This window comes from Somniosus microcephalus, chromosome 13, assembly GCF_052327205.1.
Source record: "Somniosus microcephalus isolate GS21.2 chromosome 13, FLI_Smic_1.0, whole genome shotgun sequence".
Taxonomy (NCBI): domain Eukaryota; kingdom Metazoa; phylum Chordata; class Chondrichthyes; order Squaliformes; family Somniosidae; genus Somniosus; species Somniosus microcephalus.
In genome coordinates this window covers 189,234,601-189,252,250 of record NC_140999.1, presented here as the reverse complement: position 1 = coordinate 189,252,250, position 17,650 = coordinate 189,234,601, and the positions used below count along the sequence as shown (strand labels likewise).

The window sequence follows — 17,650 nt, the reverse complement described above, 5'->3', positions numbered from 1 at the left end:
TCTTGAACCCACGCCCTTCTGACTCAGAAGCGAGAGTGCTGCCCACTGAGCCACAGCCGACACCTAGTGGTGTGAGTGTGAGAGGTTAAAAAGCACCACAACGTATTACTTCAGATTTCTTTTAAATACAAGTTCAGATTTTAGCCGCAGGAACCTTCAAGGCAAATCTGGCTGCTGCACAGCGTACAGTTGTTGTCGTACGTGTCTTCACACTGTTCCCTTTGGGGAACTGTATGAAGTGGTGGAAGGATTTCTGGCCGCGATTAACGCTCCTTCAGTGACCGTAACCATCTTCGTACCAGCCATTAGGGTGGTTTAGTCCCATGGCGGGAGAGTTTTACGGGCTCCCACAACCCATACGAGGGGTGGGGGGGGGGGGCCACCCACACCCACGGACGCAAGTATCCCGCTGGATGTCAACCCAGAATTTAGAGCCGGAGCTCCGACTCCACTTGCCGGGACTGTCTGGAGCGGGGTTCGAAACCCTACGCCTTCTGGCCCAGCGGCGGTGATGCTACCGCTACGCCAAAGGCCCACTCCTAGCGTACAGTGAGGTGTAGAGACTGACAAAAGTACAGCGTGCAGTGGCTCAGAGGCAGTTTAACAACTTTAATTACCACAAGATACGGTACAAACTGCAACCCATGAATTTAAAATGTGAACTGAACATTTATACTTTAAAGCAGAAATATTACAGGATACCAAACCAGAATGAAATCCCTACAGGGTTTGCAATCTTCCCCACTGAACTGTTCTAATTTAAAGAATTTGACAGGAGCCGAAATATTTTAATCTTTTTAATATAGGACCGATATTCAGGTAAGAAACATCCCCCGGCTAACTCAGTACAGATTAGGATAGAACCTGCGACCTTCTCATCTCCTTGGTCCGGTTACATAAGAGACAATGTACTTAACACTGGGCCGTCGGTGTACCCTGAACTATCAGCTCACCGAGTTTCACCGCTCCTGCACTATGAATTCAAAGTGGACAAAGTATAGGAGAACCCAGTGAGACAGCAAGAATACGGAGCACACGGGTACTGAGTTTGGATGATCAGCCATGATCGCATTGAATGGCGGAGCAGGCTCGAGGGCCCGAATGGCCTACTCCTGCTCCTATCTTCTATGTTTCTATGTATATTTCACAAGTGGGAAATGGAGGACGAACGGTGAACTGGCAGTGATTAGAATGCAGTAAACCAAGCAAGGCGTTCGGACACCGTGAACCGCAAGGGCAAGGCCTGAAAGAATTGCAATCTGAGCCATTCGATTAAATTGCAGTCTGAAGCTTGAAGTCAGTCCCAAGTATTTTTTAAATGTATATACTGAACTCTAGGAGGGTGGGGTGCATTTAATTCAGCTTCAGGCTCCTTTGCTTAATGATACTGGCTGCTCATTGTACTTTCCAAGAAAGAAGGAACTTGCATTTCTATAGCGCCTTTCACAACCTCAGGACGGCCCAAAGGGTTTCACAGCCAGTGACGGACTGTTGGAGTGTCGTCACTGTTGTAAGGTGACTGTGTTAACATGGAAGGCGTGCTCCCACTGAGTGACTGTCGCCTGCAGTGTCATTGCTGCAAGTCAAGCCAGATTATGACGGGAAGGTTCCACGGCCACTGTACAACAGATCGGCAACCCGTCGGTCCTGTGACTGGCGGGAGGGGAGGGGAGGGGGGGAAGTGAGGGGGAGCAATAAACATTACTGGTTTGTCCGCGAGTAAAACAAATGTTGCATTCTTGCTGGAACACCATAGATTTCTCACACACAGCATGTCCCTTTTGACTTTGTTCTCCCCGTGATTTAAGATTCTGTCAACGGGACAATCCCATGTGTGTGGGTGTGTGAAAACTTTGTTCTATGGGCATTGAAAGTCACTTATCTCACCCCAGAAGTGTCCACCTCAAATTGCCGTTTATCTGTCTGTGTCACACACATTTCTAGAGTATATCTGAACCTTGGGGCCCATTAGATTGGATAAAAACCACGCGATTTGGTTATCAAATCTACGCAAGATGATCAACTGCAAGACAGCCTTAACTTCAGCCTGTCCGCAGTTACCCGGAGACGCTCGCGGTGTCTCACTTCTAAAGCCTGGCTGTTACCATGCCCAGGGTTCAACTTGCAGTCTTACTGGCCAAATGTGTTTAAAATACTGTAAATACCGCCCAAAGCCTCTATGGAAGATCCCTTCAGTTAACTTGACAATATCACAGAAAACTACAGAAATGAAATCTCCCCCCACCACCGCCCCACCCCAAAAGGCAGGCAGGTGAAACTACTTTTGCTCAGACCTATAGGTAGGCTTACGTGGAATTGGGAAATGTTCTAAAGTGGAAAAACATAGAGAACATTTCAGCCAAGGCAAACCAAGCCCAAGATTATATTCCTTACAGAATGTAAAAGTGAGGGGGAGGGGGAGGAGGGGGGGGCGGGTGTGTGAAACAAACAAAAAGCCCAGGAATAAATACAATGGTTTTTAAAACCGGATCTATAAAGATTTCAATCTGACGTATGATTGTCACTAAATGCTTCAGCGCCCCTGACCGGGTGCACATCTGGGAACTTTGGCTACGGGCTATGTGTCTCGTCTTTGCTCAGAGCCCCTCGTCATTGTACGCTGGGGAGACGAGCTTCAAGATGCTCTGCGGGTTGTCCTCCAGCAGGGGTCGCCACTTGACCTCTCCAGTCAGCAGCAGGTCCTCTCCGTTCATTGAATCCAGGTACTGCATCTGAATGGGGGGAAAAAAGAGAGAGCGCCCGTCAGGGAAAAAACCCAATACCGGTACCCGCCCCGCTGACACTTTACCAGTGGAAGAATGCATGAAGCAGTCGCTGAATGCTCCAGAATCTGACCAGCCTGCAGGAAAGTCATGCAAGGGAGACCGTGTCCTATGGAAAGCGATGTTCCCGGTGATTTGTTTTCAGGCCGCGCCGCCCCCTTCTGCGCAGCCCGTTCAAAGTACCACGCATGTGCGGTTTTTCTATTGAAAAGCTGGCTGCGCAGGACTCCCGAAGCGCTGTGCGGCCGCGCCAGCTTGCTGGGAACACTGATTGCAAGTCACTTCCCGGCACTAACTCCATCCAAAAACCTCGTTCAATTCTGAGTTTTTTTTTTAATAGAGTAAATAAGGAGAAACTGTTTCCAGTGGCAGGTGGGTCGGTAACCAGAGGACACAGATTTAAGGTAATTGGTAAAAGAACCAGAGGGGAGATGAGGAGAATTATTTTTTACGCAGCGAGTTGTGATCTGGAACGCGCTGCCTGAAAGGGCGGTGGAAGCAGATTCAATAGTAACTTTCAAAAGGGAATTGGATAAATACTTGAGAAGGAAAAATTTGCAGGGCTGTGGGGAAAGAGCAGGGGGGTGTGGGACTGATTGGAGAGCTCTTTCAAAGAGCCAGCACAGGCATGATGGGCCAAATGGCCTCCTTCTGTGCTCTATCATTCTAATTCTGTTTAGCTATCCACTATGCGGACAGGATGTAATGCCTTCCAGATTATTTAGGTTAATATGTCTGCAATTTCTTATGTTATTAGATTTTTGGACTCTAGGGGAATCAAGGGATATGGGGATTGGGTGGGAAAGTGGAGTTGAGGTCGAAGATCAGCCATGATCTTATTGAATGGCGGAGCAGGCTCGAGGGGCCCTATGGCCGACTCCTCCTAATTCTTATGTTCAATGCTCTTTACTAAAAGCATTTCACAAGATTCGTCGAATGAAGGCCCCTCAATTCATTAGATCCTCCCAGAAAACCAAGCCTACCGCCCCAGCATTACATCATATTGGATGAGCCCGGTAACAAGGTCTCAGTCAACCCTCCTTGCAGTTGATGAACCTGTCGCTAACGAGTTTTGTCCTACATGTGCCCTTCACAACCTGGACCCTTCAGCCTCTTTTTCTGTCCTACAGTGTTATTCCAGAGATGAGGGGGTTGTCTTATGAAGAAAGGTTGAGCAGGTTGGGCCTATACTCATCGGAGTTTAGAAGAATGAGAGGTGATCTTATTGAAACATATAAGATACTGAGGGGGCTCGACAAGGTAGATGCAGAGAGGATGTTTCCCCTCGTGGGGAAATCTAGAACTCGGGGGCACAGTCTCAGAATAAAGGGTCGCCCTTTTAGAACTGAGATGAGGAGGAATTTCTTCTCTCAGAGGGTCGTAAATCTGTGGAATTCTCTGCCCCAGAGAGCTGTGGAGGCTGGGTCATTAAATACATTTAAGGTGGAGTTAGACAGATTTTTGCAAGATAAGGGAGTGAAGGGTTATGGGGAGCGGGCGGGGAAGTGGCTTTGAGCCCGAGATCAGCCATGATCTTATTGAATGGTGGAGCAGGCTCGAGGGGCCAAGTGGCCTATTCCTGCTCCTATTTCTTATGTTCTAATACATGAAAAACAGCTGTGGATGAAAAAAATATGAAGAGTTGGGCAAAGGGATCAAGGCAGAGAGCTCCAGTGGGGGAACTAGCACTGGCAAAAGCTCAGTGGGCCGAATGAGCCACTTCTGTACTGAAATTTCTATGATTCTAAAGAGAGAAAATACACAAGTTAGTCAGGTTACAAAGGAGACGGGTTCATGTTAACATTTCAGATGGATCCTGATTTCTGTAAATGTTCAATTTAAATTTCACTTAAAAGTCATGCAGAGCTGAATATTGTTGAAAGTGGAGTTGAGATAGACTGGAGAAGCTGGGGTTATTCTCCTTAGAACAGAGAAGGCTAAGAGGAGATTTGATAGTGGTGTTTAAAATCATGAAGGGTTTAGTGGAATAAATAAGGAGAAACTGTTTCCAGTGGCTGAAGGGTCGTTAACCAGAGGGCCCAGACTTAAGGTGATTGGCAAAAGGACCAGAGGCACCAGGAGGAAAAACTTTTTTACGCAGCGAGTGGTTGGGATTTGGAATGTGCTGCCTGATAGGGCGCTGGATACAGATTCAATAGTAGCCTTCAAAAGGGAATTGGATACATACTTGAAGGAGAGAAAATTTCAAGGATATGGGGAAAGAGCGGGGGAACGGGACTAACTGGATTGCTCTTCGAAAGAGCCAGCCCAGACTCGATGGGCTGAATGGCCTCCTTCTGTGCTGTATTCTTCTATGAAACCATCAGTTGTTACACACATCCACACCATGTTTTAGCTGTGTGGCACGCTTCCTACAGTGCAGCAAAAGCTGTGACTACAGTACGTACACTTTCAAATTGAAGCCAATTCTAAGCACCTATGTACAAACACAAGGATTTCAAACTTTCCAGAGTTCAAAACAGTCGACTGAAGCCAGTTGGCTGTGTATTCTGCGGCGAGTGGCTCACATCCTGACTCCCCAAAGTCTCTCCACCACCTACAAGGCACAAGTCAGGAGTGTGATGGAATACTCTCCATTTGCCTGGATGAGTGCAGCTGCAACAACACTCAAGAAGCTCGACACCATCCAGGACAAATCAGCCCGCTTGATCGGAAGCCTGTTCACCACCTTAAACATTCACTCCCTCCACCACTGGCGTACCGTGGCTGCAGTGTGTACCATCTACAAGATGCACTGCAGCAACTCGCCAAGGCTTCTTCGGCAGCACCTCCCAAACCCGTGACCTCTTCCACCTAGAAGGACAAGGGCAGCAGGTGCACGGGAACACCATCACCTCCAAGTTCCCCTCCAAGTCGCACACCATCCTGACTTGGAAATATATCGTCGTTCCTTCATCATCGCTGGGAACTCCCTCCCTAACAGCACTGTGGGAGCACCTTCACCACACGGACTGCAGCGATTCAAGGCGGCGGCTCACCACCACCTTCTCAAGGGCAATTAGGGATGGGCAATAAATGCTGGCCTTGTCAGCGACGCTCACATCCCCCTGAGAATGAATAAATAATTGTAGCGTCTCTACTGCTGTCCCAGCTGAGCTTAGCCAACACAGCACGGACCAGTGATCAAACCTGGGCTCTTCCTGTTCTCCACGGCTCAGCTACTCAGCAAATAAACTCACCGAGCCACAGAAATTGCCCTTTTAATCTTAAAAATTCAAAAATTTCAGCTCATGCGGAAACAAACCTTATTACAGCAAGAAGCCGATCTTGTCAGGGTTAGCTTTATCACTGCATACACCATACCGGCTAACTTTATATTCAGTCTTAAAAACATCAATTAGAGACTGCTTCCAGTGGAACTGCCTGCCCGCTCCACGGTCCAGGTATAGCGGGAGGCACTCGCAGAACATTACTGGCTCGCAAATCAGTGGAGATACAATGGACAGAATTTTACAGGGGCATCAGCGGGCGGGATTGGTGGCAGGTCGGGTGAGAAATGTGATATTTTTGACAGGGGGTCGGGAACCCGCTGTCAACTCACTCCAACGTGCCTTTCCTGATGTTGGGTCTGTCAGCGCTGAGCAGACCCGACAGTCAGTGACAGGCGATCCAATTCAGGTAATTAGTGGCTTGTTTAGAGACACTTAAGAATGATTTGCAGCTCACCTTCTGCATTTGACAACTTGCCCACGGGGTCCACGCTGGTCGTGGACCACGTCTGTCAAACTGAGGCAAGAGTTCAGTGGCCATTGAATCAGCTGATGAGTTGACAGCTTCAAATGTCCAGTAAAAGCCCCCACCTTACAGAGATATCTTCCCTCATTCACAAGCTGTTCCTCACTGTATTTCTAGTACAGATTCTGCAGGCTGCAAGTCTTACACAAGTCTCCATCCAGTCTGACCTCATTACCTCTCCCACCACTGACAGATCGCTTCTGTCATCTCTACTTCACCTGCCATCTATTCCATCAGCATGGGTACCCTTTATACTGTCTCACCTTAGTCCTCAGAACCCCACCACAATCAGCCCCAACACCAGCAGCACCAGGCACACCAACCTTCTCTGCAATCACCTGATGCTGCACAGGACAGAGGGCATCAGCACCCGATCACATTGCTGCCCGGGAGGCCAGGGATGGTCTGATTTACTTCCCTTGACGCTGTGCACCCTGGCTGTCACATGATGCACCAGGTTGGCACCACCTCACACCAACTCCATAAAGCATCCCTACAATGCCCAAACCAATCCTTTTACGCTCATCACCATTGTGGGGGGTACCGTTATGTCTCACCATTCACTGCAACTCACTAAGCCACTTCCAAAGGTGCACACAAATCTATCCAAGAACGCAAAGTGTTGAAAATAAAGGTTTTTATGTTTGACACCACATAAACCAAAACTTTACATGCACATTGGATAAAACACCTAAGTGGCTACCCTTGTGTGTTGTTAGTTGGTACGATTGCTCTAGGATGAGGGTGAGTGTGAGGGGTGACTAGTGAGATGGGGATGTGATAATCAGAGTGATGGGTGGAAGTCCAAGGTAAGTTGGTGTAAGGATGTGCAGGAGTAGGGTGGGGAAGGCAGAGTGATGGGGATGTGATGAGAGGCACAGCAGGATGAGGTTGAGCGTGGCTTTGTACTAACGTTTTGTGATCTACTGAGATCATTGAAAGGTTTGCGGCACAGCAGCCTGGTCCTCCTGAACACATCCCTGCTCGTGTCCTCCTGTGCACTGTGCAACCAGATTGTGTTGATCTCCTGGGGAGGTCTCTTCCACCCATGGGAAGGGAAGAGGACCTCCCTGCGTGCTGTGACTCCCTCTATAAGCATATGGAGGGAGTCATGGGAGAGCCTGGGTGCAGCCATGCACCTATGTGCAGTGATTGTCAGTGTTTGCACCACCTCAATGCTGTAGAACACGGACAGCACAAATGTCAAAACAAATGTGGCCATGGTCCCTTTAAGGAAACCGGCTGATTACACGTCATCAGACCCGCTTCTTCTAATTGGCCGGGAAATGTGCTGGGCGGGCTTAACAAGCCCAATCAAGGGAAATTCATTTCAGAGCGGGATGGAGCCAGCAGCGGGATCGGGACCCGCCACGGACATCGTCCGCCACGGACCCACCGAGGTGAGCAAAATCCCAGCCAATGATCGACTTGGCAAATGTCTGTTACACTCCCTAAAATGTTTTCTTCACGCATGTAAAACAAAGTAAATCGGTTAGTCACACAGTTGTTATCAGAACTGGTTATCCTTTTGTTGGGAATTTTATTAAATGATGATTGAAGTGGGACTAAAAGGGTTAAATTATGAGGACAGGTTGCAATGACTAGACTTGTATTCCCTCGAGTATAGAAGGTTGAGGTGTGATCTAACTGAGGTGTTTAAGATGATCAAAGGAGTTGATAGGGTAGAGAGAGAAACTATTACCTCTGGTGGGGGAGTCCTGAACAAAGGGGGCATAACCTTAAAATTAGAGCCAGGCCGTTCAGGGAGCAGTTCTTCACAAAGGGTAGAGGAAACCTGGAACTCTCTCCTCCAAAAAGCTGTTGAGGCTGGGGGTCAATTGATTAAAATGAGATTGATAGATGTTTGTTAGGCGAGGGTATTAAGGGTTACGGAACCAAGGTGGGTAGATGGATTTAAGATACAGCTCAGCCATGATCTATGAATGGTGAACAGACTCGAGGGGCTGAATGGCCGCCTCCTCCTGCTCCTATGTTGATATACAGCAGTGAAGAGAATTCAGTAAAGGTCAATGAGATCATTCACGGTTCAATATCATTGATCTAAAGGCACTATTCCACTGATCCCAAGCTGGAAACTGCAGTCAAACGGCGAGCATGATTGAGCTTGCATGCAATGCCTCCCACAGTGGAACAGCCCGCCAACACTCGATGTCTAGGCTCCCGCATAAAGAATGGATATTTGGGTGAGCTACTGGAGGGGGTTCGGTGCCTATAGAACTGTACCCCAGCAAAAGCAAGGACTGAGGTTGGCAGAATCAATTAATATGAGGGGTAAAGGGAGGTAGATCCATTCAGATCCTTCTAAAGAGGACTGATAAGAAATGAGAACCAGGATCAACAAACCAGGGGACACAAGATCAGATATCGTAACTTTCTCAACGTTCTCTTCAGTCAGCTGATAGAACACCACCTAGTGCAACAGAGACCAAGTTAGAAGAAAATGGTCAAGTCAGCAGGTGGTACCAACCTAGGAGGGGCAGCGAAATCAGAAGAGACGGCTTCGGAGTTACAGCATGGGCTGGAAAAAATGGGCAGAAAAATGGCAGATGAAATTTAATTCAAATATAAACTACTGCCCAGAGAAAGGAAGAACGTCCATCAATGGTGTTGAAGTAATGAGGGATCAATTTGAACAAGGCCGAGCAGTCTTAGTGAACTTGATGCTTGGCATGTCCAACCAAGGCAGAGCAGTAATCAATAAAGACAATCCGATGTTTTATAGCCATACAGTAGGGTAGAAGTCGGAGGAGTTTATAATCAAACTGTACAGGGCTCTGGGCAGACCCCACCTTGAATATTGCGCCCAGTTAGAATCATAAGGAGGCCATTCGGCCCATCATGCCTGTGCCGGCTCTTTGAAAGAGCTCTCCAGTTAGTCCCACTCCCCCTGCTCTTCCCCCACTGCCCTGCAAATTTTTCCTTTTCAAGTATTTATCCAATTCCCCTTTTGAATGTTACTATTGAATCTGCTTCCACCGCCCTTTTCAGGCAGTGCATTCCAGATCACCAAATTCTCATCTTCCTTTTGGTTCTTTTGCCCTTTTATCTTAAACCTATGCCTATTTGGTTATTACATCGAAGAACTCAATCAAGTTTGCCAGGTGTTGCAAAAGTTCCCGATGCTTTGCTCAGGGTGGGGCAAGTTGGAGCAATGAAATAGGAGCTCCGAAATAGACATAAACTGCACAACACCGATGTTTTAGGTAGATTTATCAAGAGTAGAGACTTTGATGGGTGAGAGGAAGGAAAGGGCATACCAACAGACAACCCAAGACACAGGTTCCCTATGGTTTTATCACTGTAGTGAAGATTATAGTTGACGGTACAGAGAAGTTATGTTAAACTTGTTAGGCCACACTTGGGAGTACTGTGAACTGATCTACATATTACAAAAAGGATATAGAGGCACTGGAGAAGATTTTTTTTTTTACTAAAATGATACCAGAACTGAGAGGTTATACCTATCAGGAAAGATTGAACGGACTAGGGCTCCTTTCTCCAGAAAAAAGACTGAGGGGGGTGACCTGATAGAAGTCTTCAAGGTGTGGAGATGCCGGTGTTGGACTGGGGTGGACAAATGTAAGAAGTCACACAACACCAGGTTATAGTCCAACAATTTTATTTGAAATCACAAGTTTCAAATAAAACTGTTGGGACTATAACCTGGTGTTGTGTGACTTCTTACAGAAGTCTTCAAGATTATGAAAGGGTTCGATAGGGTCGACGTAGAGAAGATGTTTCCACTTGCGGGCGAGACCAGAACTAGGGGCCATAAATATAAGATAGTCACTAATAAATCCAATAGGGAACTCAGGAGAAACTTCTTCACCCAGAGCGTGGTGAGAATGTGGAACTCGCTACCACAGGGAGTGGTTGAGGCGAATAGCACAGATGCTTTCAAGGGGAAGCTCGATAAGCAAAAGAGGGAGAAAGGAATAGGAGGACATGTTGAAGTTAGATGGGGGGGGGGGGGGGGTGTTATGAATCTTATGATCCATGAAGAAAGACTCATGAAATAACACTGGACGGCCAGCTGGTGGCGCCGTCAAAGGAGTATAAATACTCGGGCGTGGGCCCAGCTTGCCCAGGACATTTTGTAAACAGGAACTAGTGAAAGATAGCTAGACCTCCATGTTTTGAAACAAGTTGATTAAAGCCTTGCTTTATACTCAAACCAGGTGTGTAGTGAGTTTTATTACATCAGAGGGGGGGGGGGGGGGGAGGCTCGTGTGGAGCATAAACACCGACATGAACCTATTGGGCCAAATGGCCTGTTTCGATGCTGTAAATACTTTGTAATTACGCTGATCTTTAGTTCTATGGAAATAGAATGCTAGGAATGTAACTATGTGGGGCTAAACACAGTTAATCCCCAAAACTTAACCGCACACTTACAATCTGTAGACTGGACCGGTCATAAATCAGTAAGGACCCCAACTAGCAGTGCTAGAGACCTCTCCCTGAACTACTCTCAGTATATTGAGGTTGGAAGGGGTTAATTTAGGGACGAGACTGCTTCAGTTTTGACTGACACCATAGAAAAAAATCTCGGCAGTAAGGGGTCAAAGACAGATGCTGAAGATGTCGACATCACACCACATTACTGTACAAATCCAATTTGTACCTTCCCAATGTTGCTCTGTGACCTTACCTGACTCTACAATACCTTCTTCACAACCCGCTTCCCAGAACTTTAAAAAGAGCATGAAAATGGAAGCTGAGGTAGTTGTCCATTTCCTGATTTTGTATGAGCTCTGGATGTACGATCACTGGCCCCCCCCCGACACATCCCAACACCACAAAGGTTTTTGTTTTCGAAAGGAAATTTCTCTGAAGAATTTACTGCGTCAAGTCACAACTCTCACGTTTTCTGTGGTCACGAGTACAACTGGCCGACTGTTAAGCGACAGCCCACGTGGTGGCTGCCTTCGGTCTTCCAGGAATTTTTATTCTTTCCTGTCAGGATTCCAGGTAACCTACAGGATGAAGTTGCAGCAGATGTTCCGATTCACATTTTGTGCTGGGAGTCTCGAGCGAGGATTATTATTTTTTTTGAGGGGGGGAGAAAGAAGGCGCCAAGAGAGTTATTGGCAGTCTGGCGCCACAACAGACGAGTACTTGTGCGCACATTCGCACCATGGTTCCGTCTCCGGAGCCGGGGTAGAACGCCCAAAGGATTTGTTTTTTTCCCCCCCTTTTATGGAACAACTTTTTGGGGTGGGCATTTAAAACAGATATTCCGTATTTCCATCAATTCTCTTTTCCTGTTGAGATTATGGATAATTTATGCTATCACAGGCACAGTCAAACACATCTTACTTTCTGTGAATTTGAATCAACAGCAACTTGCATTTCTATAGCGCCTTTAACGTAGTGAGATGTCCCGCGGCGCTGCGCAGGAGTGGTGTCAAACACCGAGCCACATGAGGAGATATTAGGACAGGGGACCAAAAAACTTGGTCAAAGAGGTAGGTTTTAAGGAGCGACTTAAAGGAGAGAGAGGCGGAGAGGTTTAGGGCCCAGGCAGCTGAAGGCACGGCCACCAATGGTGGTGCGATAAAAATAGGAGATGCGCAAGAGGCCAGAATTGGAGGAGCGCAGAGAACTCGGAGAGTTGTGGGGCTGGAGCAGGCTATAGAGATCGGGAGGGGCGAGGCCATGGAGGCGCCTTGGGCTATTTCGTGCCTACTCTGATGTCCCACAATCTCTTACCATTCTCTCCTCCAACCCAAATGAAGCTCGAATACCCAACTTCAGCATGGGCTTCCCTCATTGTCGAGATTAAAATTCTCCAACGTATCTTGGGGCATATTTACCATCAATGTTAGTTAGCCTTTATAACTAGAGGGCTAGAACATAACAGGGGAGGAAGGTTGGCTACAGCTATACAAAGCCCTGGTTAGACCACATCTAGAGTACTGTGTACAGTTGTGAGCACTGCACATCAGAAAGGATATATTGGCCTTGGAATGAGTTCTGCGCAGATTCACCAGAATGTTACCAGGGCTCCAAGGGGTAGATTATGAGGAGAAATTGCATAAACTAGGCTTGTATTTCCTGGAATATAGATGGTTAAGGAGTGATTTGATTGAGGTTTTTAGGATTTTGAAAGGAATTGATAGGGTGAGAGAGAGAAACCTCTTCCACTGGTGGAGGAGTCTAGGACAAGGGAACATCACCTTAAAATCAGAGCCACAAAGGGTGGTAGAAGTGTGGAACTCTCTCACAAAAAGCAATAGGTGCTAGCTCAATTAAATCTGAGATCGATGGATTTTTGCTAGACAAGGGTATAAAAGGATATGGAGCCAAGGCCGGCGATTGGAGTTAGGATACAGATCAGCCATGATCTCAGCGAATGAGCGGAATAGATTCGAGGGGCGGAACGGTCTACTCCTGTTCCTATCATGATGGAGGGGGTAAATCAAAAGGGACCATGTCTCTTAAAATTGCTACCAGGACAGCTGTGTAATAAACCCCCCCCATTGTATGTTTAGACAATCCTCACATCTTCTGATGGAAACAGTCTGCACGCCCAGCCATGAGTCCAGGGAAATAGAAACCTTTCATAAACATAATACCGGCCAAATGTTCCAAATTGGGATGGGGTAGGTAATTGGATGAAAATGCCCAAGACAAGTAATGTAATTGTTTTTTCATTCTGATCTTTGAATACCAAAGTAATGTTACTGAGGTGGGGCAATTCATGACTTGACCCTTACAGGCAGACGCACCTTCTTTGCAAGTTAAATTTATTAAGCAAAAACTGGGAAATTACTTCAAGTGCTACCTCATATACTGATTCTGTGACTTGGCCGTGATGAGAATTTAGCGGGGGGGGGGGGGGGGGGAAGAGGAAGGGAAGGGAAGAAAACGGCTTAGGCTCCTTCTCTTGCTTGCCAACTGACAACCCAAGATGGCCAGTTACCAATGTGCTACTTAGGAACAGGTTCCCTATGGTTTATCACTGAGGGCGGGGGGGGGGGGGGTTGGAAAGGTTAGGACAGTTCTCCTTGGAAGATGACCCAATAGAGGTTTTCAAGATGATGAGAGGTTTTGATAGAGTCGAGAGAGAAAATCTATTCCCTCTGGCGAGTGGGTCAATAACCAGAGGTCACAGATTTAAAATCAGTGCCAAAAGATCTCGAGGGGGAGATGAGGAGAATTTTTTTCACTCAGAGTTGTGGGGATCAGGAACGTTCGACCTGAAAAGGTGGTGGAAGCTGATTCCATGAATAATTTTAAAAGGGAGTCGGACGGGTTCTGGAGGATGAGGAACTCTCAGGGTTCCGGACAAAAAGCGGGGTCTGGGACTGAGCACGATGGCTCTTTCAAAGAGCCGGCACAGGCACGACGGGCCGAATGGCCTCCTTCAGTGCTGTAAGGGTCTATGATTGTAGGACTGTAATTACACTGCAGTTAATAGAGCAGGACTGTGACAAAATACAGGAAGACATTAATAAACTTGTAGAATGGACGTGTAATTGGCAAATGAACTTCAATATAGATAAGCGTGAGGCAGTACATTTTGGTAGGAAGTATAAGGAGGCCGGGTAGAGGAACAGAGGAATCTAGCGGTACAGATACACAAATCATTAAAGTCACCACGCAGGTTAATAAGGCCATAAAAAAGCAGACCAAGCACTGGGGTGCATTTCTAGAGGGATAGAATTGAAAAGCAGAGAAGTTATGTTACACTTGTATGGAACCTTGGTTAGACCACACTTGGAGCACTGTGCACAGCTCTGGTCCCCATATTATAAAAAGGATATAGAGGCACTGGAGAAGGTGCAAAAAAGATTTACGAGGATGATACCAGAACTGAGAGGTTATACCCATCAGGAAAGATTGAATGGGCTGGGGCTCTTTTCTCTAGAAGAAAGAAGACTGAGGGGTGATTCGATAGAGGTCTTTAAGATTATGAAAGCATTTGATAGGCTAGATGTAGAGAAGATGTTTCCAATTGTGGGTGAGACCAGAACTAGGGGCCATCAATATAAGATAGTCACTAATAAATCCAATAGGGAATTCAGGAGAAACTTTACCCAGCAAGTGGTGAGAATGTGGAACTCGCTACCACAGGGAGTGGTTGAGGCAAATAGTATAGCTGCATTGCCAGATAAGCAAATGAGGGAGAAAGGAATAGAAGGACATGTAGATGGGGTGGGTTGAAGAGGGGTGGGAGGAGACTTGTGTGGCATGGACCTGTTGGGGCCGAATAGCCTGTTTCTGTGCTGTAAACTCTATGTAATACTTTGAGCCTTAGTCCTATGGAGAAAGTATGCCAGGAATGTAAATATGTTGACACATCAAGGAATGAAGCAAAGGCTAACTCTATCTCCAACCTAATCTGGGTAGTATATAGATTCTACGCGGTCTCCATACCATCTTAGTTCTACTTCGCCTAGAGTCAGTCAGCACCCACTCTGAACCACCAGATTCCAGACAATCATGGGACAGTCACTCCTTAAAAAACACTTTTGAAAGACTTGCAGTTTAATAGCACCTCGTCACATCTCTCAGAAATGCCCTTAAAGCGCTTCCCCTGTGATGGAATAAGCCATATTTCAAGAGATACACCATAATATGAATAGAATTCTGATATTTATTAATACATGATATACTGGGTTTAAAAATCTAAAGCCTCAGAGACACAGGCTGCAAACAGAAAACAGGCTTCTGAGATGGGATGGTTTGATAACAAAGTTGTAAACACTACAAGCTTTGAAATGGGAATTGATTGTTAATGCTAATACAATGACCCTATTGAAATAACAGTTTGGCGCTTCCGAAAGGTCTGTGGTTTGGAACCAACACAATAAATGACCCAAGTAAAGTGTCAGAAACTGACACTTCGAACAGGAACAGAATATTAAAAAACCATGTGCCTTTGTAAAAGTAACATCAAATAAGACAGGAAACACGATTAAATATGCAACCAATTGAGATAGCTAGAAAACAAGTAAACACTCTGGTTAAAGTGGTTTTGATTTACATATAGTAAAATGATACCTGCAGAACACTTTGAAGATATGACTTCAATAGATGCACCAAGTAATTACATTGTTTTTGTATTGAACTTGGAACACCACAGAGTCACAACGTCTGCTAAAACCAGTTAAGCCAGTATTAAGAATTGAATGAAAGTTCTTCGATAAGAATGGCATCAAATAAATACTACTGTCATATTGTTTTAATGATAACTATTGAACACCTAAAGGTAGAGACAGAAGTCTGAGAGCAGCAGCTAAATTGACAATAAGATCAGTAAGAATTCAACAGAGAGAATGAATAAGACAATTAGCTTACATCAGCAGGAAACTTCAAAGAATAAACCACTAAAAAAGAGTGTAAAAGATAGAGCTTTTCAGATGAAAAGTCAGAAGTTGCTGAACGGGCAAGTGTTTTTCAATTTCACAGGCACGCTCTGTAAGTTTACAACTATGAGTCTCGGGTAATCAAGGTATTTGATTTTGGTGGATGTTCTGGATTTAGAAATAAGAAATGTAGAAATGTAACGAAGTAAAGATTTGAAAATAAGGATTTCTGAGAAATAAGAAATGTAAGCTATTTGTATTTTGAACTGTTAAGGTTGCGACTGACTCAACAGCTGTTAATTGTATGTCGGCTCTTAAATAAATATATATTTTTAGAATAGTCTCAGAGTATTTCTGTATAAACTCGCGAACCCAATTTCTGTACACTCTTTTGTAAGGAGTTGCAGAATTCTGGGGGGTATTCCGGACCCTCATAATATCCGGAAGGTTACAGTCTAGTTAAACTTATTAAAAGTGCTATCCGGAGGACAGTAACATCTTCAGTCATTCCTTTCCTTTAGGGAGAGATAGCCTGAACCTTTAGACCCATTTAAGCATCTTATAGAATTCGGCTATCTCTAACTTTAGTTGAAGATGAACGTCTGGGGAATACGCCTGATCTGGGGTAGCCTGAAAAAGGGCTAGGACTTGTAATTATCCCTTCACCCCGACAATGAAATGAAGATAAGGACAGCAATCATTCTATGCATAGCAGGATCCCACAAATAGCAAGGAGATGAAGGATCAGTTAATCTATTGTTAGTGGCTTTGTTCTGGAAAGGAATATAACCCAGGAGAAATCCGTACTCTTCTCCAAATAGTATCTTAGGAACCAGGGCCCTTGGACATCTACAGGACGGCACCTTCGGCAATGCAGCACTCCCTCAGTACTGCACTGAAATTATATGCTTGCATTATATACTCAGGTCCAGCATGGAGACCGAACCCATGAAATTCTGACTCAGAGGTGGGCTGACATCAGTTCTTTTGAAACAGTATTACAAAGGATTACACAGGATATACGGCACAGAAACAGGCCATTCGGCCCATCCAGTCCAGGCCAGAGTTTATGCTCCACACGAGCCTCCTCCCGTCTTTCCTCATCTAAATCTATCAACGTAACCCTCCATTCCCTTTTCCCTCATATGCTTGTCTAGCTTCCCTTTAAATACATCTATACTATTCGCCTCAACCACTCCTTGTGGTAGCGAGTTCCACATTCTCACCACTCTCTGGGTAAAGAAGTTTCTTCTGAATTCCCTATTGGATTTCTTGGTGACTATCTTATATTGATGGCCTCTAGTTATGCTCTTCCCCATAAGTGGAAACATTCTCTCTCTGTATCCACTCTATCAAAACTTTTCATGATTTTAAAGACCTCTATTAGGTTACCCCTCAGCCTTCTTTTTTCAAGAGAAAAGAGACCCAGCCTGTTCATCCTTTCCTGATATGTATACCCTCGCATTTCTGGTATCATCCTTGTAAATCTTCTCTGCACCCTCTCCAGTGCCTCTTAAATATCCTTTTTATAATATGGCGACCAGAACTGTACGCAGTACTCCAAGTGTGGTCTAACCAAGGTTCGATACAGGTTTAGCATAACTTACCTGCTTTTCAATTCTATCCCTCTAGAAATAAACCCATTTGCTTTTTATATGGCCTTGCTAACCTGTGTCGCAACTTTTGGTGATTTGTGTATTTGTACTCCGAGATCCCTTTGTTCTTCTACCCCACCCAGACTCGCACCCTCCAAGTGGTAAGTGACCTTCCTATTCT

At 45.7% G+C, this 17,650-nt stretch overlaps 1 protein-coding gene across 2 annotated transcripts in view; it reads right to left on the bottom strand.

Moving 5' to 3' along the window:
* Positions 1-589: 589 nt before the first annotated feature.
* The window catches only part of uqcc1 (ubiquinol-cytochrome c reductase complex assembly factor 1), a 120,213-nt gene continuing 103,152 nt past the window's right edge, over positions 590-17,650 (bottom strand). For both annotated transcript variants that reach the window (XM_086005848.1, XM_086005849.1), the window contains one exon: positions 590-2,732. In XM_086005848.1, the coding sequence (XP_085861974.1) occupies positions 2,598-2,732 (135 nt within the window). In that variant the 3' untranslated portion in view covers positions 590-2,597. The remainder of the gene's footprint in view (positions 2,733-17,650) is intronic.